At 33.3% G+C, this 23,947-nt stretch overlaps 1 protein-coding gene and 1 pseudogene across 9 annotated transcripts in view; one reads left to right on the top strand and one right to left on the bottom strand.

Annotated features, from left to right (window-relative positions):
- Positions 1-4,510: 4,510 nt before the first annotated feature.
- Positions 4,511-23,947, bottom strand: part of WAC (WW domain containing adaptor with coiled-coil) — a 77,522-nt gene continuing 58,085 nt past the window's right edge. For all 9 annotated transcript variants that reach the window (XM_039839694.1, XM_039839700.1, XM_039839697.1 and 6 more), the window contains 7 exons: positions 16,700-16,945; positions 15,175-15,297; positions 13,951-14,099; positions 10,383-10,504; positions 8,714-8,900; positions 7,543-7,670; positions 4,511-5,963 (listed from right to left, as the gene is read on the bottom strand). In XM_039839694.1, the coding sequence (XP_039695628.1) occupies positions 5,894-5,963; positions 7,543-7,670; positions 8,714-8,900; positions 10,383-10,504; positions 13,951-14,099; positions 15,175-15,297; positions 16,700-16,945 (1,025 nt within the window). In that variant the 3' untranslated portion in view covers positions 4,511-5,893. The remainder of the gene's footprint in view (positions 5,964-7,542; positions 7,671-8,713; positions 8,901-10,382; positions 10,505-13,950; positions 14,100-15,174; positions 15,298-16,699; positions 16,946-23,947) is intronic.
- LOC120584153 (uncharacterized) lies at positions 14,698-14,816 on the top strand (annotated as a pseudogene).

Here is a 23,947-nt window from a genome sequence, read left to right as displayed (position 1 = left end):
CTAATATGAGTTCCATTTTCTGACTGGACACTAATTCAGAGGTGATTAGACATGCTAAACTACACCAAAATTTTCTATCTTCCTTTCTCCAGCCATCATCTTTCAAAGATTATAGAACAGGTTCGTGCTCCTTCCATTGTTTTGATGTTTGCAGAGGAAGATTTGGGCTCTTTAAATACTTTTGTTAAGCATAGGGATAGTTCATCAGCTATCTTATCCTGCAATCCATTACCAGTATTTTACATAGTATCATTGGAACCCTCGGGCTTGTGAAAAGGTTATAGAGAGATATAGCTGAGATTGCATTGGCATTTTAAAAATTAAAGTGCTTAACAACCATAGTATTATCACTTTATCAGTTTTGGCTCATAAAGGTAAAATATCAAGGCATAAAAATGAAAAAAAAAAAGTGAAATTTAAGCAACAGGCTTGTAGACTTGAAATTTCAGAGTGACTCTGCTCAAGGTTTCCTCTTTAATCATGAATTTCTGATTTTTAAAATAAAAATTTGGAAAACATTAAGCTTAAATATTAGATACAAAACTGAGCAATCTTACAAATATTTAAAATGTATTCTTATTTCACACAAAAACCTTTGAGCACCCACTATGAGCGGATTTTTCTACGTGACAGGGATACACAATACACAAGACAAAAATTATTGTCCTTGTAGTCTGCCCTTCTCATTTAAGGTAATAATCCTGGAATTACCTAAACAAGATAAAACTTATTGTCATTCTAACACACCCACATAGGCTGATTGAATGGGCAGTTAACAGGCACCTTAAAAAAGAAAAATGTATTTATGAAGTACATACCATGGCATCAATCTTAATCTTCACAAAGGTAGAAAATTCATCATCCCAGCCATTGTCCATTGGATGGGTATGTGTAGCACAGATGTGCTATTAGTGACATCTTAGAATGTGACTCGAGTGTTTCCTGCCTATACTGTCGTAAAAATTAGAAGGGCATGACTGGATGTCAAGGTATCATCTGAACCAAAGATACAGGCCTATCAAAGTGTCCTACGTTGTGAAACCCATAGTCCCCAACCCCTATGCTTCACCCAGTCCCGCCCTTCAGAAGCAAGACTAGTTCCTACTGGCCTATCACCCCAAGCTTATCACATCAGAAGTTGCATTTTGCTTCCCACTGGCTTATTTACTACTAAAATGTATTCACAGGAAACTAATTATTACTAATTAAACTGATTAATCCTGCTTAGAGAGACCACACTTCATAATGCTAACAGTGAAACAAGTTTACAAGTATGTTTTGGTAACCAATATAAAATTATTCCTAAGATGAGGACCAAAATCAACATTTGAAAAAATATTAGTAATCTTTGTAAACTTAAACTGTCCATATCCCTTTAACATTCATAACTCATTTAACAAGTATTTATAGAGTACTATGTATTAGACAGTTCTTCTGAAGACTAGAGTGAAGGAATGAAATTGTGGCAGTGTTCTCTGATATGGGACATCAAGGCCTCTGAGGTGATCTTTGAGAAGACTGAATGGGCAGCAAGCTGCGCAAGTGTCTAAGACCAGAGCTTTGCAGAAAGAAAATGCGAAAACACTAAGATGGAAATGCAATGAGCAAGGAAGAAACTAGTGGATGAGATTGTGGTACTCAGGAGCCTGAAACCATAAAGAGCAGCTTTGGATTTTGTTGAGCGAGCATGAGATCACTGAAGGATTATGAACAGAATATATAATTTACATTTCTTTGGCGGTCTATAGAGACTAGATTGTGTATGTGTGGTGGTGAACTATGAGTAGAAGCAAAGAGAAGGGTGAAGAGGTTGTGCCAGCGGCCTGTTCAAAGACGATTGTGGACTGGAATAGTAAACATGGAAGTAGAAGTTACAGATCCAAAATATATTTTGAAGGCAGAGCTTGTGGATCTTGATTGATAGATTAAATATAGGGTGAAGGTGTTAAGAGGAAAAATAATAAAAGATGACTCCTGTTTGGGTCTTAAGCAACTGAGGGAATCATGGTGTCAATTATTAAAAATAGGAAAACTAGAGGTTAAATGTCTGAAGCCCAAATCAAGAGTTCCCTTTTTTAGAGAATTTGCAACGTTAAGGCTAGTATCTAAGCTTATTGTTAATGGGATTCTTAAAGGGATTCTTAAAGCCAAGGGCCTTGATGAGGTCACCTAGGCAGACTGCACTTTACGGCACTCCCAAAGTTCAGAAATCAGGAAATAAAGGGTACAGCAAATTAGAACAGGATTTAAATAATCCCAACCTTCAAGCCAAAATTATTAAAATACTGCAATTAAGAAATTATTTTATAACTGACACATTAAAATTTTAGCAGATATTTTCTTAAATGCAAATTATGCATTCTAACTTTCAAAATACTGTTCTGAAATAACTGCACAATATAGTCAAAACATATTTATTACTTTTTAGTGTCATTTTGTACACTCCAGTACAAATACAAGAATATAGCCATATTTACAGGTATTGAAAAGAAGTTCATATATCCAAACCCCACATCTAAACACAGTAACTTTAAGTTCTGAACTACAATAGCTCTGATTTGCAGTGATTTACTTCATACCTTGCCTCCTCCCCTTTGAAATAATCCCTTAAAGCTAAGGCTATTTAAACAGAATAAATTATTTTTGAAATGGGATAACAATTCATTCTTCGCAGTTTTAAGCACTTCCTTCCCAAGATTTTACAAGTGTGAAACATATATAAAATTAGAAGATAAAACCATTCATTTGGGTTATTAAAAGCATAATGTCTTTAAAAAGGGCGGAAACATTGAATTTTCAGAGTGCTAAAAATCTGGAAATATAGTCCAAGTCTTAAAATTAAGTCAAACTAGCTACCCAGAAAAGTAGGGAAATTGGTTCTTCAGGGGAAACTTTCTAACGGACCCACCTTCACAAAATACATTTTATTACAACATAGTTTTAAAGATTTAAATATGACTACTAATGTTCCTTTAAAAAAAAAAAAAAACCCTGAGGTTTCCTAGGAGCTATTCATATTTCTATTTTCAAATTATTTGAACCAAGATGCCCGCCAAAACGAGACACATGTTCAAAGCCACCGCAATAGTCTAACTAAAGAATTTTCTTGGATATCACGCCTGTTTTAACCCATTTCCCATTTGCCTCAAGAATACTCGCCATGGCGCTTGCAGATGCAGCGTTTACCCCGAGATAACTCATGGATTACAGTCCTGTCTCTTAAAGTTTGCTACAAAACATCTTATTATTTTCTCAATGCTCTAGTGTATCCAGTGTCTTTGGAAACAAATGACAGCACTCTATAGCGTTCTGTTTTCAGCAGTGGTATTTCCATTTATAAAATATCATTCTCGATAGCTGAAAATGTCAAATCCTAGAAAATGTAGACTTCCTATGCATGATGTTAACAGTTGTTAGCCGAAGACTCATTTGATGAATCCGATTTATGTATACATTTCTGTTACATCAGAATTAGAGACAAGTTGTTCAAAAATAACTCCAAGAAGTTTTTTATTTTCAGTTGAAAATCAGATTTGCTTCAGCCTCAGAACATGTTTATGTAAAATTAAATGAATGCTGGCAGCGAGCCAGGTTAGTAACTGGACACGACGTCTGTATTAAAGTGCAATATTTACTACAGAATTATAAGTGAATCAAATATTGTAAAAATATCCTACAAAAAAATTAAATTTTCTGTTTAAAAATTGACCAGAAAATTCTAAATCAGGCATCTTCTAAATGTATGTGAGCAATTCACTTAGGAATGTAAAGTTTTTAAAGCAAAGAAATAAGGGGATATCTATCAATAAACTATTATTAGCAAGTCAAATTCAAATTTACCTCAAATCATAAGTCAAGTTGCCATCTGATGAGGAAACACGTGCCTACCACATCACAAATTGCTCACTTCTTTCCCGGAAAGATACAGGACTGCATCAGCAAAGGTTCTAGCTTAACACAGCTCTTCAGAGTTTCATTTTACAAGCACTTATCAAGTCCAGCATATGTTAACAATCTCACAGGTATAAACATTTCATGATATAATTTATGACATTCGTTTCTTCTTACATTTTAAATGTATTCTTAAGGTACAAAAAATCAGTTTCCAGCATGATTTTAATTCCACTTAGTTACACTGGAACATTTTCGTATATTAGAAATTATCATCCATACTACTGCTTACAGTTTAATTTATTGAGAAGTCTCATTATTTTCTATACTTTATGCTTTAAAGAACAAGAGCAATTTCAAAATTTTAGTATCCCAGAATGTAATAACATTAATAACGTCCAACATTACAAAATAAGCCCTTGGTGCTGGCAGTTCTAAAAGCAAATGAATGCATCTGCCTCGAAAGGAAAAAAGAAAAAAGTAAATTGGATAAATTAAGATTTTGAAATTAAAAGACTTTTCTACATAAAGAAACCCTTGTGATTTGATATAATACTGGCAGTGTCATGCTAAGGCCAGGTGACCAATATTTTTAGCAAAGAAAAAAAAGCCAAGGTGATTTTATAGTAGCAATAGTTTCTTTTTTTATTTTAATATACTTTAGGAAACAATATACAAAGCTGAGCTTTCCCACCATTTCCAGATAACAGCAGGAAGCTCCAATTACACAAATTTAGCGTTTTGTGATGGCTAAGAACAGCAGTCAGCACCAGACTTGAACAGTTAGCTACAACACAAACATCCTTCAAAATGAAATGTCATAATAGCAAGACAGGTAAACCAGGGTTAAACAAATGACAACCACTTGGGAAATGACTTAATCATTCTTGTTGAATGTCATATTTCATTAAATATCTTATACACAATTTCCTGTTGATATGCTTTAAACAAAGCCTCCCTTAAGGAATTATTTCAATTAAGTATAAATATCCAACAAGAATAGTTCTGATAAAGAAACCCCAGGCAGTTCAAATTCTAATATGCATTGACCGAAGGAAAAGAAAAATAACAATTTGCTTGTTTTAACATGTTTATTACAACAGATACAATTCACATCTGACTAGCTTTGTTTCCTCTTTCCCCTCCCACAACCATGTTCATTGGGCCATTTCCTTACATTTGAGCAATCAATGTACTTTCAGCACACACGCCCAGCAGTACTTTTTAGGTCCATTCTTATAGGGTGCAAATGGATTTCAATAATTTATACAAACAAGTGGGTTATGCTCAATCACTGCAATTTTAAGCTACTGTACACAGGAATGAAAAGGTTATAGAAAAGTGCCATAGCAACAGTGCCTTAAGAAAGGAGAAAAAGAGGAGCCTTAAAAAATGGATAAAATCAGATCAAGGATTTCAGAGGGAAATGGAACACACGGGAAATGAAAAAAACATTTCTCTGCAAAACAAATGGAGAAGCACTGCTCTTGATCAGGTGCAAGTGTGGAAACAGTTGTTTCATGATATTTTGTACACTGCCCATATGGTTCAAAATTGTATCCTTAGACACATCGCCTGGCGCTTGCACTGAATTTTTGAAAATGCAAGATTTCTGAATGATAAATTAACCCCCCCCCTCTTTTTTTCTTAAAAAAGCTAATTTTGCAGACAGGTTTACATGTAAAAGGCTAGGTATTTAGCCACCTCAGCATTGATTAGTTTTGGGTGTCTAAGCTCTGTTACACATGGCTTCCCATGGCTTCACTCTACAAAACATATTTACAACGTGAAGAATACATCTACAAGAAATCTACATTTCAAGGGTTTTACAAATCAATCTTGTCTCTTTCCCCTGAATTGACTCTCACAAACCCCGTCCCCTTGTCATTTCCTTTGCCCAGCTTAACGGTCCAAAGTCTACTTGAATGCAGCTCAAAATGTTAAGATTGGGCAATAGATTTACAGTTCCTGTACTCAAAACCATGTGCAATTATTCACATCTTCAAACCATGAAGGAATTCTGATTTTTTAGCTTTTCGAGTTCCTTAATTTGTTGTCTCAAAAATAGTATCCTGAAAAATAAAAGAAGGCATTAGAACTGTGTGGTCATGTTACAGAAAATCCAAAGCAAACTTTTAACAACAAAAATATTTTTGAAAAGAAAATGAGCAACTACTAGTTAAAACAAAATAATTAAAAACTGATTAGTTTACAGTGAAGACAAAATAACCATTGAATATATGATATATACTAAAGTATTAAGATGACAAAATTAGAATGTTTCCTAGTTTTACAACATTTCTCAATGATTAATCTGAACACTAACATCACACAAAAGCAATAGATATTAAACATGAGATAAATCTACATTGCATTTTTTTCTGGGCACAATACAGTAAGTCTGGGATTAACTAGGTGCAAGAGGCTCATCATTTTGAAGAACAGTTTTCAATATAAATGTAGGTTCATAAAAATGGAGCCTGGTCCAAGTCTCATTGACATGTATGTTTAAAACGAACTCCACGGCTAACTAGATTTCCATTAACTTCATAAAATCATTCCTATTCTGACCCCTCTCTTCTGTGAACTGTGACATTTACTGCCTATACCAGGGAATTAGGAAAAATCATGTACTGGCTTGATATTTGTTTTAATGTTACAATATGGAATAGTATACTTTCCTGAAAGCTAAATCATCTGTCTAGCAAGCCAAAATGTAGTTAAGCTTAATGTCAAAACTACTTTCAGAACAATCCTAAAGTAAAAAAGATCCCAGTTGATATCGAAAAGATGCCTACAGATATTTTAGTAATTGAAAAGTTAAATAAAAACTCAACTTTTCCAAGTTTAGTACAAACCCCAACCTGGTACTTACTAAATATTTGTGGTTTCATGATAAAATTAACTCTACCTTACATAGACTGGATGTAAGGTAGAGTATTTAGTTTAAAGTTTGTCCTCAATTTTGTAACAGGCATTTAAAAAATATCTACACTATTTACTGGATGTAGATATCTTACTTGAGTAAAAATATTAGATTAAGAAATGTGAGACAAAAGATATGTTACGTTGTGATAAGAAATAGTACCAAAATGTGTGTGTGGTGGGGTGGGAGGGAGGAAGAAAAGAAAGGAAGAAAAGAAAATACGAGACAGTAAGAGTTTAGGTGATAACAATTCAAGAAACAGATATACGAACATCACTGAACTTGCCGGACAACTAAATTCTTAGTGTAATTTCCAAGGGATCTATCAGTGATGCGAGGACAATGTAAACAGTGATTTGAAATTTCAATTGAAATAAGTACCCTCAGCAATAGCCAAGTACCCACAATTCAATAAGCCTCAACTGAAGAGTGGACTCTTTAAAATCAGTTGCTGTCTAGTTTCACATTTTAAATAATATATTACTATACCTAAGCATTATAAGAAAAAGTCTAACAAAGCATTTACCATGGGTTAAGATAACTTAAATCTAGAAGCCATTATTGTTCATCAGAAATAGTATTAAATTATACAAATTAATTATAGTATTACAGAAAGTGATAATAATACATACAGAGAACTTTAAATTTCAGAACTGAAATTTATGTTCTTCAGTCTGACTTAAGAGACATAACGCTAAGAAACAAACTTTTAGCAAAAAAATTACCTTTGCTCTCGCAAAGTTGCTTGAATTTCACATACTCGGACTAAAGATCTTAAATTTTTTAATTCAGTACAAATTTCTGACATGTGAACGCTTCCCATGTTATGGGCTTCTTCTCGTAATCTTGATGCCTACAATTAAAGACATGAAAATCCTATGACATGAAAATTACATGAAATGCAAGTAACATTCACATATAAAAAAATTATATTTTTGAGTAGAACTTTATATGAAGATTATAGAATAATCATTTTCTTTAAAAATCTGCAAAAAATATAAGGGGAAAAATGATTTTCTTTAAAAATCAAAACAAAAACAAAAAAACTGTCTCATATGGTAGGAGGAACTTATTCTAAGATTTATCCCCTCAGGTTTCTTGAGAAAATAGCATTTCCAATCTCAGAATAATATAGCATTATGATAGGACAATTCATGATCTGAAGCTAATAAAAAAGATTCTGGATCAGCGAAAGCGAAGTTCAGGTATAACACTGATAAAACAGCCTCACTGTATTCCTGTATCATGAGATACACAACACAGCTATGTGAACTAATGAACATTTCAGATGGTCAGTTGTCTGATAAAAGGCTTAGAAGCCAATGGCAATAACTGCAATGTCTTAAAGTCCCTCACCCCAAAGTAAAAATGTTTTCTAACTTCCAGTAGAGCTAGTCTAGTGAGAGAGTCATAAGATTAACAGTATTAACAAATTCTAAAACTATCAGAGGGGCTGGCTGAGTGGAAAAAGCACAGTGGCTTTGAGCCACATCATTGTATTAACTTGGATGACCTTGGTATAATCTATTTGGTCCTTTAGGGCCTCATTGGTAAAATGGGAAAACTCATTATCCTCACCGGTTAGTTTTAAGTAGAGAAAATAAAATGTAAAGCACTTTAGCACAGAGCTAGCTATATGCGGAGTACTTGATAATGATAGCAATAATGATAATTATATTAAAATATTTTATGTGAAACCACAAGTGGCTTCATAAACACCCTCCAAGTATATCAAATATATTATAAAATGACTACAGACAACTTAATCAGAAATTAGTTCTTTTAAATATAGCTTGAGTTCAGCAGTCTAAATTAGATTTTCTAAAAGCAGAACTAAGTTATATTTTGGTAGTCAATAAAGGTAAAACATATGCTGTGAACCATGTAACAACATACCTGCTTCTCTGCATGATCTGCAGGCCATCCTTGAACATGCTTTATGAGATTTTCATTGAAGTGTGCTGCTAGCGTAGGTGTTAATGAACATGTAGGTCGAGTAGATGAATTCTGTGGTACAACTGCTGCATTTGATGCATTACTGCTAGAAGTATGATTTGGACCAGGTGATGGACTTCTCTGGCTACTGCAAGAGAAAACACAATTGAATGTGTAGTATATCTAAAAGCAGTTTCTAGGTATCCTAGAAATTGTTAATACCTTCTATTAATTTAAAGATATCCAAATACCTAAGAAAAATTTGTTATTTTAACATCAGATAAAATTTAAAATCCAAAGTAAATTTATATCATGTATTCCTCAATATGGTTTTTTTTTTGGGGGGGGAAGAGTCCTTTTAACAATAATATCAGAGACAAATTTAAAATAACAGTACTCTCCAAATTTGACAGCAGAACTCGATGATTGTATAATACAATGAGTAATAAGAATGTAACTAAGAAATGGTCACATTTTAACAGTTGTAGATATAAGGGACATCTAGATATTATTATATTAAATATATGTAGATAAGGACAGGAAAATATATACTGCCTTTGTTTTAATAGCAGAGCAAAGTATTGAATCAGAGGGTGAAATAATGTGAAGCAAAACAGAGACATTTTATTGGACAGCAATGAATGAGTTTAGTGGCAAAATAAGACCAAAAAGTAACACTCTGAGATTATCTTCTTTTAAAACTGTATGGTTTAGGCTAGGGTTTGGGGGTATGGTGGTGAGAACCAAAAATTTAATCACCCAAGTTGATTTCCTACCTGCTTCACCAGACTTGGCTCTGAATGTATTTCAGTTATTTCCAAAAACTAAATCTCCCAAAGGATGAAGAGTTTTCATCACTGAGGATATTTAAAATAATACTGCAGCCTCTAAAGACAATTTAAAAGAAGAATTTCCCAAAAGTGTTCTGAGCAATGGCAACATTGCTGGAGTAAGTAGACAGCTTCCCAAGGTGATTATTTTGAAGGGAACAACTCTCATTTGGATGTGTAAGTTCTGAAATGCTTGTTTAGAAAACAACAATAAAAACAACAGTTGAATTATTTTGCCACCTCGCGGAAAGAAATAAAATAGGAAAATCAATCAAATAAAAATCATTTAAAGTTGTATTTGTTCATTAACAAAGAAAAGTGACAACACAATACAGCTCTATCTGACAAGCAATCCATACAGGGTCAGAGTTGTAGTTAATAGGAGAGCCTGACACACACCAGTTGGCAAATATTGGCCCAAGATTTAGATGTGAGATTTTTGGCTTCATCAATACTCTCAAATCTAAAACTGCTATGAGGTTTAAAATGTCATTTCCAATAAATAAACTATTATAAAACCATGTGCCCTCTTTGTATAAGTTATCACATATTGTTACTCCTATCATAGTCCACTAAGTGAAATTCTAAAGAGCCACTCTCCTTAAAATAAGCCAGGTTTCACCACTAAAGACAAAAATCTATTTGTTGTAGGTTTGCCTTTATAAATTTTATAATACCTAAAACTAAGTTAGGCTAGGGTATACATGGATTCTTCTAAGACCAAGTTCGATTATACAGTTATAATATTCGAGCAATGCAATATTAAGGAAAAAATGTCGCAACATGTAATATCAACTTACTTTGAACGCTGAAGACTTCGAGGAGAGACAGGTTCATGACCTTGTGGCTTGTCAGCAGTTATAGGCTGCTGCTGTGTGGCCGATTGTGAAACTGGTCCTTGCTTAACTACTGGAGTACTAACCTGAAATGTCAAAATCTGGTGAGAAAGGCTTCTATCACATGGACAAATGGCAATGGAAACTAGGTAAAAGCAAAAGCTCTATCAATAAAACTTATCAATTATCCTAAATTGTTTTAATTAAGATTAATATTAGTGACACAGACAGATAATAGCTCCCTTATCCTCAGGGGATACATCCCAAGACCCCCAGTGGAGGCCTGAAACCGCACATAGTGCCAAACACTATATACAGGTGGTACTCTTCAACAGGTACTAGAACAACGTTGTTTCATTATAATGCTGACAGAAATTTAAGACTGTTCATATCAATTGGCCTGTGGTAAAATTTCTTTCATTATATGTTGTTTTGCTTAAAGTTGCAAAACCAATCAACAATATTAAGTGAGGAGAAAGTGTATCTACTATATTTTTCCTATACATACATACCTACGGTTAATTTATGGTAAAGTTTAATTTATAATTAGGCATGGTAAGAGATTAACGATAATAACTTAAAATAGAAAAATTGTAACAGTATACTATAATAAAAGTTACCATGAATGTATGCTCTCTCTCTCTCCCCCTGATAACCAAGATAGCTACACTAAGGGACTAATTGGGCAGGTAGCTTATACAGATGGATATGTTGGTCAAAGGAATGATTCAAGTCCAGGGAGGGAGGGATCAGGATAGCACGAGAGATTTCTTCATGCCACTCAGAAAAGCGTGCAATTTAACTTATGAAATGTTTATTTCTGGCATTTTCCATTTAATAGTTTGTGACAGCAGTTGGCCGCAGGTAACTGAAATCACTGATAAGTGGGAATCTAACTGTACTTAACTGTATAAAGTAGTCATGTAGGCCCCCAAATCCACATACCCCTGCAAATCTAGTTAATGATCTTAAACACCATAAAACTAGAAATTTAAAGAAGTGGAATCAAATGAATTTCTAAAGGTCACGCAGTCAGAAAAGTCAAGGTTTGAGACTAGGATCTAACTTCATAAAATGTCCCAAGACCATACAATTACTTTCCTTAGCATAGCAACATAAGACACTAGTCCTACCGATTTTGAGCCCGGTTTTCTATCCAATACACTATCATACCTCTTCTGATTTATAGTCATGTGATTCATAGCCTTTTAGTCAAAGAAGGTACATATACTACAGAGGTCCCATAAGATTACAATGAAGATGAAAAATTCCTATCACCTAGTGACATCTTAACCCCTAGTGAAATACCTACAGTATTCAGTATAGTAACATGCTGTACAGTTTTGTAGCCTAGAAATTGTAGGGGAACAGACACTGTTACCCCAAAATATGTTTATTTGGCATAAGGCTTATTTTAGGCTGGTTAAAGTAACAGCAGACATGGGAGAAGCTCTGAAAACCAAGCAGAAGCTACCCTTTGTAAAAGACATTTATATTTGCAAGTGAAATCTCTATTTGTAAAGGTGTCTCCCTCAGTGTACCAGGAAGAGGAGAGATGACCATATGCCAGAAACTCTTACCAATGCAGAAGACAAGAACTTTACCCTTATTGTCTGCACTTTTCCCGGTAACCTCCCGCAACAGACTCGCCCACTTCTAACATCTTTTGTCTTCAGCTGAAGATGGTATTTAAGGTGACTTCAGACATTTTAGCAAGTTACCCAGTTTTCCTGGGTCTCTCCCATGTATATAGGAAGTATACACGTAATTAAACTTTTGTTTTCTATTGTTAATCTGTCTTTTATTACAGGAACATCTCAGCCAAGAAGCCAGAAGAGTAGAGGGAAAATTAATTTTCCTCACCTACAGAGCAACAAGCCATCCCATATAACTAAGGTGTGTAGTAGGCCATACCATCTAAGTTTGCATAAGTACACTCTATGATGTTTGCACAACAAAGCCAAAGCTGCACATGACTGTACTGTTACTTCTACATCAATAAAAACAAATGTTACTACATCATATAGATATAGTTGCCTAAATTTCCACCACACATGGATAAAAAGTACAGATTGGTCATTATAGAGATATATACTAAGAGGTACAGGATTGCCAGTGGGGATCATAATACTATTCATATCCAGATGTCAGAGAAACAGAAAACAAAGAGTTTTAAATATAAGCCCCAAATTAAGGCACAAAAGCAGATGGGGCCATTTGTGATTAAGTCACACCTTATAGCAGCAGAGTTTTATGTTTGGGGGTTTTTTTTTTTTTGGATGATTTGATATTCTCCCAAACAAATCTAGATGGCCCTGCTACTCCTTTAATGAACTTTATTTTATAAGTTCTACATTAGATCGAATGTCTACTTATTTTTAAAAACAACCTGAAAAAGTTTTGAATGAAAAAAAAAACTTGACAGCCATTGCTAAGGGATGTGAAATGCTAATTTTTATAACTGACTATAAAACTAACACTATCACTTATTTCATTTTCAGTCGTCATTTACTATTAAGACACTATTGTAAAGACAAGTTTTAAGCATCAAGAATAAGATCTCTTTTGCTGAAATGCACATAAAATATAAACCTTAAGGAATCACATAATTGTCAACTCGGAATTTTAAAAATCAATCTAGACTGACCATAACACATGCACAGGTATTAAATGGTTGAAGTAGGGAAGAGATTAGCCAACAGAAAGACAAAAAGCTGGCCAACCATTAATTTCAAGCTATGTTTCAATTTTTATATCAAGCATTCTGCTTATGATTTTATTTGAATAAAGAATTCTTTGGCACAGAATTTTGAAACAGTCCATTGTTTTTACAATAACTAAAAATAATTTTCTCCTACATTTACCATTAAGAGTAAAAAAAGTCACAGCTTGTATGTACTGTAGGGTCTTCTTTATAGACCATTAAGAATAGATCGGTATTTTTCTAACTGCTGTTAAGAGCCGTCCATTTAAGATTTTGAGTGGACCAGCTTAGCAAAATGAGTTTTCTATTTGGAAAGACTTAAGTCTCAAATTCTGATTCTACCACAAAAACTAGATTTAACCAAAGGCTTAATTTTGTCTATTAAATGAGGCAAAAAGAAGTTGATTTTCATGATGCGAAAGTTTAACATATAAAGAAGCTCTTAGCACAGAAACTGACTCATCTCTGCAATAAAAGTATGTGAGAGAAAATCATGGAAAACACGTTCTCTCATATCTTTAGAGTTTGGAAATTCTACAACTATTAGGACTTACTTAATATACCCTACTTTATCCTACTCTCCATGCTACAAATCCCTAAGCCAATAAAGAGAACAGAATCAGTGTATAAAAGTAGCACAGGTGCAATTCTATTCTCTGCCCAATTAACTGAGAACTTCTAGCCTGGCATCTATTCTCACTCACCTGTCATTCACTCCACCACTTCATTCTCCAAGGGCTTATTCTACTATACAGATTCTAAAACATTAAACTTATTTTTCCAAAAGTAAGTGGTTTCGTTTCCAAATTTCCCTTGAAGGGGACATACCTTTGGCTGTGATGAAACAGGAGGAGTACTAATCAAAGGTTTGATAGGGACTGTGTTAGTCTGAGGTGTGCTTATTCTTGGAGACACATAGGATCTTGGGGATGACGCATCAGACGTTAAAGACATTGGAGACTGATTAGATGGTTGGGCTGCAAAAGAGTGAAGCAGTTAATTTCAAATAAACCAAAAACCTCTGTAATATATATGGAGATCTTTGCATCTCTCCACATTCCTCACCCCTCCAAACAGAACATTTATCTGAAAAAGTAAAAATCTGAGATACTGGGACCACACTGACTAAATGAGCTTTGTATCAGAGATAAGCATATACCCAGTGTGGCCCTCTCTAAGACTAGAGCAAGAAGGTAGCCTGAACCAATTCTCCCATGGAAGGCATCCTCATCGTCCTTACTTCTTTCTTCTTCTACATTTAGGCCCCATTATCTCCCTTAGTCTCCTGCCTCATGAAGCTAAGTGAAGGGTTGTCAAAGTCTTTTCACTATTATACTTCAACTTTAGACCAGTTAGTCCTGCTCAATTTACCAGCTTTCTGAATTAGGGCCGGGGGACAAATCAAAGTGACCCTTTCATTTCTCTTTTGTTCCTATGTGTATCTTTCGCCCAGATACCTTCACAGGGAAGAGAGAGAGCTGTTTCAAGGCAGGACTTGGGCATTTCTGTATCCTCTAGTCAAAAACCATCTAACATCAACCTGAACCAAACTTCGACTTTCATTAAAATATATTCGCCTATGGCCATGCTATCCTGAACATGCCTGAACCCATCTGATCTTGGAAGCTAAGCAGGGTCGAGCCTGGTTAGTATTTGGATGGGAGACCACCTAGGAAGACCAGGTGCTATAGTTGTTAAAAAAATTAAAATAAAATAAAATATATTCAATGTTTCACAAAGATGGAGGGTCTATCATAGTTTACTTTCAGCTTTGGAGTAAAATAACTTAAATTCGGAATTAAATATATACTGTATTACAGATTTGATGGCAATACTGTATGAGAAATGTCAAAGCTTGCTTCATCTAAAAAGAAGTATATTAAAATATTACTGTATATTGTAGTATTTAAAAAACATAAAATATAACCATTATTGTACCTAATCTCCTAAAACAAAATAAAACAAAAAAACAAAAAACTAAAACAAACAAAAAACAAACAAAACACTTTGCTATTACCCACTGCCCTTAGAGATATCTAAGAATATGAATACCTTGTGTAGAGAGCTGAGCAGCTTGAGAAATCAGAGAAGTTATGTTGAAAGCAGATGGTCCAGCAGTAAGAAACTTATGAATTATAGACTGCAATGAGGCTTGTGTCACAGCTGCTGTAAGAACTAAAAACATATTTTATCTTAAATTCAAATAAAATAAGAGGCATATGTGGCATTAGTAACAACCTGAACATTCAAAAAAACCCAGAAAAAACCGGAGTGTTTCAAATTAGAACTCTTAAAAGTCTAAAAGGAGTAATATAATGGGTCTAGAGATGTGAAGTGATATGAGGTAGATGACAAGAAATTTATCTGGTTTATAAATAAAGTAAAAGAGGTTTCCTTTACACTGAAATTCAGGTGTGCAGTTAAAGAACACTCCTCTAAATGAGTATTCTCCCAAGAACTTCCAATTATGCCATAAACCTATCCAGTGATAGGTAAAATGCTTAGGTACATTACACTTGGAATTAACTGGATAAATGTCAGCTCTTTAATGCAACTGCTTTTTTAGACAAGCTGACCACTTAAACTCTACATCAACACCAACCCCAATATTATTTTTAAAAATGGATGTTTTTAAAAATTATTTTTTAAAAAAGCTGAATACTTAGGAATATCACGTTTTTTCAAAGCTGGGATATTTTACTATTGACATTTTCTTATGCTATTGTTTCTTCAAAGTGTTTAAAAGCCCCACTTTGCCTAGTAAAAAGTTCACATATTAAACAAGAGAATGGCATGGTTCTCTCAGAGAATAAAATCAAAATATAGAAAAATTGAGGACAGTAAGAATGTAAAGTTAATGACCGATGACTGAGAAAGCGCAATTTTTAGGATAAAGGAAGGACTTAAACACTTAATACTACTGTTAATATATTATGTAAAAATGTACAGAAATAGAAAATTCTGCAATGCTTTTAGGACTGAATGTTTAAATGTAAATGGTATATAAATTAAAACTACACCCACTTTTATTCAGACATTTTTGAGACCACTGCTTAAATACTTTAGTAGCATACTGAAAAGCAAAGTTAGAATTAATGCAATTAAGTAGGAAAAAGAGCAAAAGATTATCCATTACCTCCTTTCTCAAAATTTCTTCAAATATTATAAGGAACTACCCAAATTTCTACTTTTGTAATTTGCATTATTTTTAACATTCCAAATAATTACTTACTCATATACAGGTTTTTTGAAATAAGCTAGAAATACAAAGTGTTTTTTATAATTTTAGCAAATGCTCATTTTTACTTTAAAAAAATAAAGTAGACAAAGTAAGTAGACAAAACACTTTATCGCTAGTAATCTCTGAGTACGTGACAAGTCTTGAAAAATACAGAAATCCAACTGCTAACTCAAGACCAAAGTCCTTAAACAATGTGGGATATAAATTCCAAAGCATTAAGTTCAAATGTAAATTTCAAAATGAAACAAAGACCATTCCTAACATGAGGAATTTACTAATTACATAATTTTTCACAATGTAAGTGAATTAAAAAAAATTGTTACTATGAGCATTTACCTTCGTTTATTTTGGATATGTCCACATTAGAATTATTAAGTTGCAGTGTAGCTTGCAAAGCAGGAAGCAACTGTCTAAGAAGATTTGGGTCCTGAAGTAATGGAGGTATTGGTGACTGTGGAACAGGAGAAACAGGGATTGCTGAAGCGGATGTTGGAGGTACAGATGTGGGATTCAGTCCAGAGGCAGAAGATGTAGAAGGAGTTGTGCAAGAATGTGAAACAGATTTGTCTCCTGATGTAGGTTCTAAATAAAAAAGATAATAAGGCTGAAAAAAATTTCTTGAATAGAGGTAACTGGAACCAATTATCAAACAAGCAATTTCCATGGCCCAGGAACCTAACTCAAGTAGTATTGTTTAATCTTTACAAGTTAGCACATAGGAAACTCAGTAAATATTTGAATGACTATAATGAGGCAGGCATTTTTATAACCTGATTTCATAGGTGAGAAAACTGAACAAGATTACATAACTTGAAGTCACAAAACTTGGTATAAAGCAGTGATTTAGCCATACTCCATGTTTAAAAGTATCACACTGTTTATTAATAATGCTGTCTCAAACACAGTTGTGTATTAACTATACATTCAAATAAGCTTCCATTAGGATAAAGGTCCAACACAACTCTCCAGGACTTAATTCTGTGTGTCTGATAAAATAACTTAAGGTGAGACCACTACCGAAGTATGACAGTGGCCTCAATACAAAACAGGATAGGTAACCATGGTGAGCAACCCCAGAATAGGCTAAGGATGTGATAAATAAGGAGACTCCTACTTTGAACTTTTATATTTAACAACTGAGTTTTAGAATTACATAGTTCCCTTTTTTAATTAAAAATATAAGGCAATGAGCTATCACTATTTGCATCAAAGATTATCAGCACTAAAAAGGACTCTTTTAATAGCAAACAAACCACCACAAAACCCCTTCTCTCGGTATTTAAAAATAAACAAACAAACAAACAAAAAATGCATGGAAAATTATCATTATTTGAAAGCTATCAATGCAAATTATTTATATAAAGTCAAAGCAATTGCAATCAAAACCCCAACAGCACTTACAGTAACATTTGACAAGCTGATTTTATAATTTATTTGAAAGAGGTAAAGGCTAGTCATGGCCAGAAAATTCTTGAAGAACACAGGTACTGACATGCCTTGCTAGATATAAGAATTTACATTTAAAATGAAACCAACTGAAGGTCAATTATGCTTTATATATACACGTGTGTGTGTGTGTGTGTGTGTGTGTGTGTATGTCTTTAGAACTAGTAGAGGAAAATATAGGAACACTTCTGACATCAGGATACAGAAATTTTCAAAAAGTAAAACCATTACATCCCAAAGTATTGGTAACCAAAATATTTTAAAGGACTCCTATAAATCAAAAAAGACAAACTACACATCAGAAAAATGAACAAAAGACATGAACACATTTCACAGAAAGCTGAATGGCTTAAAAAATGTAAAAGTTGTTCAACTTCATTGATAATCAGGAAAATGCAAATTAAAAGCAAAAGGATATTCTTTTTCGCTCACCAGACTGACACAAATTTAAAAGTCTGACAATACCAAATGCTGACAAGGAGGAACAGGAACATTTCAAATTTCTGTGGAGACTAAATCAATATAACCATGTTGGAAAATAATTAGGCATTATCTAGAAAAATTGGACATGCACGTATTTCAAGACCCAGTAATTCCCCTTAGATAGAAATACACCCCTTAGAAAAACTCTGATGTTCCTAAATCAGAAGAAACAGTCAATAATTTTTATTACGGTACTGTTTTACTTTAGTAAAAAAACTAGTAACAGACCCAATGTCCACCAATACAAAAATGAACACAAATTGGTATTTTTATACCGTGGAATTTTACTAATACAGTGACTTTAACTTAACGGAGGAAAAGGGGAATTAGAAACAGAAGTTCAATGGGTAACGATATTAAGACTGAACTATTCAAGATGTTTGTATATATTCTCATAATACTGGCCTTAAAAACTACGAAAATCTGCTAAAGCACTTTTAGTTTCCCATATATATGCATTTCTTAAAGATTTTCAAGCTCGTGTGTGTATGTAACTGATTTAAGACTGCTATTATGATGTATAAAAGTTTCAGGAAAACTGCATTTGAATATTACACTGCTACCTAGTAACTATAAATCTTCATTTCCAATTCTAGGAACTAAACATTCATTAATCTTCAAGGCCCCAAAGAAGCCGGAACTACTACCAGCAAGCTTATTGAAAATTGTCTCTATCGGCCTTTTTATAATGCTACGTAATGGTCAAATGAACTAAGAGCAATAGCTTTCTAAAATATGGACCTCATAGCTAGCTGCTTTGAGTATATTTCAAAGATGTGCTGATCAATTACAATCAAGTCAGAAGGTCTAAGACGTTTTAATTTTTGTAAGGCAGATATTTTAACTTTTGTAAAGCATAAATTTTAAAGGAATTCTACAAGTCTAGCGGACTATCATATTACGCTTTGCTGTTTTAGATTTAAAGACAAGTATAAAGAAACTTGAATGAAAAAGATTTTCCTTTTGAAAAACCTGTCGTCAGTTATTATATTTTATGGGGCAATTGCAGACAATAGAAACAGTTTTCTCCAAATAATATTCCTTAAGGTTCAATTTAGAGAAGATACAGCTTTAGGAGAATCTTGATTAATGTTTAGAGTGAAACAAGTTCTATATTTTTGTCCCCTACGTAAATAATTAGCAATCACATCCCTCTGAAATGATCTTTACTTTTTGTTACTTTTACTGTGGTTTTCTTCTGTTTTTAATGACAGGAGTTGGAGTGAGTCGTTTTCAAATTTGTTCTGGTGTTGCTAAATCTATCCACGGATTTGAAAAATTAATACAGGCTTGACTAGTTGTTAGTGTTGTTCTTCAAGAAAACACCCAGAATAGAAAACTAATACATATTACCATAAAAAAATAACAAAAAATACCCTTACTTCTAATTTTAATAAGTTTATCCTGAGAATAGATATTTTTTTAGTTTTGTGAGAAAATATTATTGATGAACAGCATGGAAACCAGTTGATTACTACTTAATACTTATGGGACCCTTAGGCAAGTGACATCTCTAAAGGCAAGAATTTATTAAAAGGTTTGACTTTGAGTACCAGTTTTCAACAGAATTCTAATCAGAATCACCTGTAAAGTTAAAAAAAAAATACAGCTCCCAGGGCTCTACTCCAGATCTAATAAACCTGGTGACGTCCAAGAAGCAGACATTAAACTTAAGAGTTCTATGGGTGATTCTGGCATCCCTTACTGGTTATGAAAAAATAGAGAACTTTCAAGGTTCCCATTAATTTAAAAAATAAAAACAAACAAAAAAATAGTACTAACATGGAGAATTGAGAAAAGTTTAAAATCAAAGACAGGGAAGCTATGCTGCCTTCCCAGGCAGGTCTTCAGCATGCTATTTTTACACTATTTTAAAGAGCACCACTCACCCCCACACAAATGCCCTTCCAAAGCATGTTATTTAAACATTTTTAATATTACTTGCCTCAATTTGGAAGTATAATTGAAAATAACTGAGTTTAATAATATAGGTTTAAAAAATGCTGTACTAAAAGGTAGTCATAAACAGTTTAATTAAAATATAAAAGAAAGGTATTGGTAGTGTGCCCCTCCTCTATGTTCAGAGTGCCAACACAGATCTACTACATTACCCAGCATCTTCTATTATATAGTTTATTATTTCTCCTTCTATTATAACATAAACTTCAGGAGAGGAATTTTGTTGTACTTATCTCTGTAGCCCGGGTACAAAACTCCCCAAGACGGAATCGACATATATTTGTTGATTGGATGCCTGAATCCACAATAAAGGCCAGCCCAGGTGCATGTGTATGTGCTCTCTCCCAATCTCTGGGTTCAAAACTTACGATAATAGGGAGGAATGCCTAAAGTCTCCATAAATAATTTACAAAGCAGACAACAAGCTAACTTCATGCTATGAGTAACACTGTATAGTCTTAGAGACAAATCTAACTTAGATTTAATCTTATAAAATATACCTTTTTTTATACACAAAAGCAATAAAACTATTCAGAATAAATATACAGTCACAGTGTTTTTTTCTATAGATATTTAATTTTAATTAACATTCCTATTTGTCTGAAATCTTGTAATCTGGAATCTAATCTTACTGTGTGAAGTTAATGTACTTAACATTCATACAGATTTAAAAAGAAAAAGAAAAAATCTGCATTTAGGGAAAGTTACCTAAAGACAAATGAATTTATATAAGAAATAATGTAGCATTTTGCATTACAAAGCCATTTTAATAGGCTCTTCTACTTTTTAAGAGTATCGGTCTCTAATCTCACACCTTAAATGCAAACTTTCTCAAGCATTCAAGAAATCTAGATTACTTAATTTTTTCAGTCTTTGGTAAAACAATGGTGTCTAGTTTTAGCTCTAGCATTTTTATTTTTGTGTGCGCCTATGAACTTTTAAAGGATACTTAGCAATCTCTCCCAAAGCTAATTTTTTGACTAAGTCACTTTCCCACCTGATTATTTTTGTGACTTGTAGATCTCTAACCAATTCTTTAAGATGAGACCTAATTATGTTATCCTTTGACTTTAATTTAAATTGTGTATATTTGCTTTGATAAAAATTTTTTCTCCCTTTATACTTATAATTATGAATTGTTCATTTATATTTCCAATTTTTACCAGTAGGGGGAGTAACCTACCGAAGACTAGACTACAGAAATATTTTACTAAAACCTAACTTTTTAAGTTTAAAGTAATATCACTTACCTATTTTAATTAAGGCACTCTTTCAAAATATCCAAGAGAATATAAACCAAAGTCAAAATTCATTTCTGACCTACATTTTTCTGGTATGCCAATAATTCCTTTGTAATCTATAATAAAATCTAAAACGATACTGCATGTAAAGAGTAAAAGGTACTAATTGCATTTCTAATCCTTAATTTTCTATTCTGTTCTGACAGTTGCTGTGATAATAGTGAACAGGACATGGGAACGAAGCTCATACCACTAGTGCAACAAGGGCAGTCTGCTTGTTCTACTTTCTAATAATGGTGTTACAGAGGAGAGTACAACATGGAGAAGTTATAAAGGAAAAAAAGTATGCAAGTATAGTGGAAAAAAACATAAGCTAGCTGGGTGACAATACCTGATACATAATCTGTGACTGTCATTTTATTTTTAATCTTATAATTTATGAATATTTTAATCATGTATCCATCTAGACTACTTTCCATGCATTTACAAATACACATAAATATGGTGCTAGTGTTTCATAATATAAAGATATGTTTTTACAAATTGCTTTTTATTCAACTGAGAAAATCTTTATGTTAACCTTATGTTAATACAAAGGATAAGTATATTTTAAAACTTTTAATAGATTTTAATATGCTAGTGACCTCTGCAATAACCAACTTACACACCAATTGTTTCCTCACACTCAATTATCACTAACTTTACGGGTGAAAAAATCTCATTTCAATTCCCAATATATACTGGTAGTGGATCTCTTGAAATTTTTTATGCTGGTAAAATATATGCAACAAACAATTTACCATTTTAACCATTTCTAGGTTTACAATTCAGTGACGTTAAATATATTCACACTGTTGCGCAACCATCGCCACTATCCATTCCCCAGAACTTTTTCATCACCCCAAAATGAAACTCCATACCCACTGAACACTAATTTCCCACTTCCCAAGCCCCTGGTAACTATTTTACTTTCTGTCTCTATGAATTTGCCCATTCTAGATACTTCATATAAGTAAAATCAAATAATATCTGTCCTCTGTTGGGCTTATTTCACCTAGCATAAGGTTTTCAAAGTTCATCTGTTGTAGTATGTATCAAAATTTCGTTCCCTTTTGAGATTAATATTACGTGTATATATCTCTTTATCTACTGTGAATACTGCTACTATGAACACTGGTGTATAAATACCTGCTTGATTTCCTCCTGGCTTTCAATTCTTTTGGTTATATACCTAGGCGTGGAATTGCTTGATCCTATATTTGTTTCACTTTTTGAGAAACTGCCAAATTATATTCCACAGCAGCTGCTGTCATTTTACATTCCTACCAGCCATGCACAAGGGTTTCAATTTCTCCACAGCCTCAAGAACACTTTACTTCCCCTTGCTGTTTTTATAACAGCCATCCTAATGGATGTGAAGTGGTTTTTCATTGTGGTTTTGATTTGCTTTCCCTGATGACTAATGATGTTGAGGACCTTTTCTTGTGCTTATTTACCTTGGAATATCTTCTTTGGAGAAATGTTTCATTTTATTGCTGAGTTATAGGATTTTATATATTCTGGGGATTGATCCCTTATCAGATATATGATTTACAAATACTTCCTCCTGTTCTATGGGTTTTCATTAAAGAGTGTCCTTTAATGTACAAAAGTTTAAATTTTTGATAAAGTCTAATTTATCTGTTTCTTCTTTTGTTGCCTGCGCTTTTGGTGTCATATCCAAGAACTTACTATCAAACCCAATGTCATAAAGATTTTCCCATTTTCTTTTAAAAATTTTATACTTTTAGCTCCTAAATTTAGGTACTTGATCCACTGGGCTAATTTTTGTAATTGTAAGGCAAGGCTGGCAATTTCGAATTCTTCTGTAACTGTCTGTTCATATCTTTTCCTTATTTTTCTACTGAATTATGTCTTCATATTGCTTTGATGAATTCTTAATGCATCTTCAATGTACTGTTATTTATATACACACACACACACACACAGCAAATATTTCCTCCCAATTCGATATTTATCTTTCAACCTGTTTAATGTATGTCAGAGAAGTTTTAAATGCCTTATGTTGTCAAATTTATCAACTTTTTCTTTTAAGTCAAATGCCTTTTTCCATCGTGATTAAAAAGGACTTCCCTAACCCTCAAGTTTTAAACAATATTTTCTAATACTCTTTTGTTACAGGTATTTCCACTGTCCCACTGTTTGAAATGCCATCTTTATTATTAAGTTGACTAAATGTAATTTTAATCTCATAGACTAAAACAGACTAAATTCCTCCATTAATATATTCAGTTATTCAACAATATTTGAGTAATTCTATGGACAATCTTCCTAATATTTCACGAGTACTCAATCCTAAAAATTATTTTCAAGCAAAGCAGCAGAGGGCTGACTGAATATGACCCACTACAGTTAGTTAATGACCTTCTATGTCAGCTATAAAAGATGACTGTCA

This window comes from Pteropus medius, unplaced genomic scaffold, assembly GCF_902729225.1.
Source record: "Pteropus medius unplaced genomic scaffold, Ma_sr-lr_union100, whole genome shotgun sequence".
Taxonomy (NCBI): Eukaryota; Metazoa; Chordata; class Mammalia; order Chiroptera; family Pteropodidae; genus Pteropus; species Pteropus medius.
Note: the sequence above shows the minus strand (reverse complement) of the source record. Positions and strands in the feature narration are given on the sequence as shown.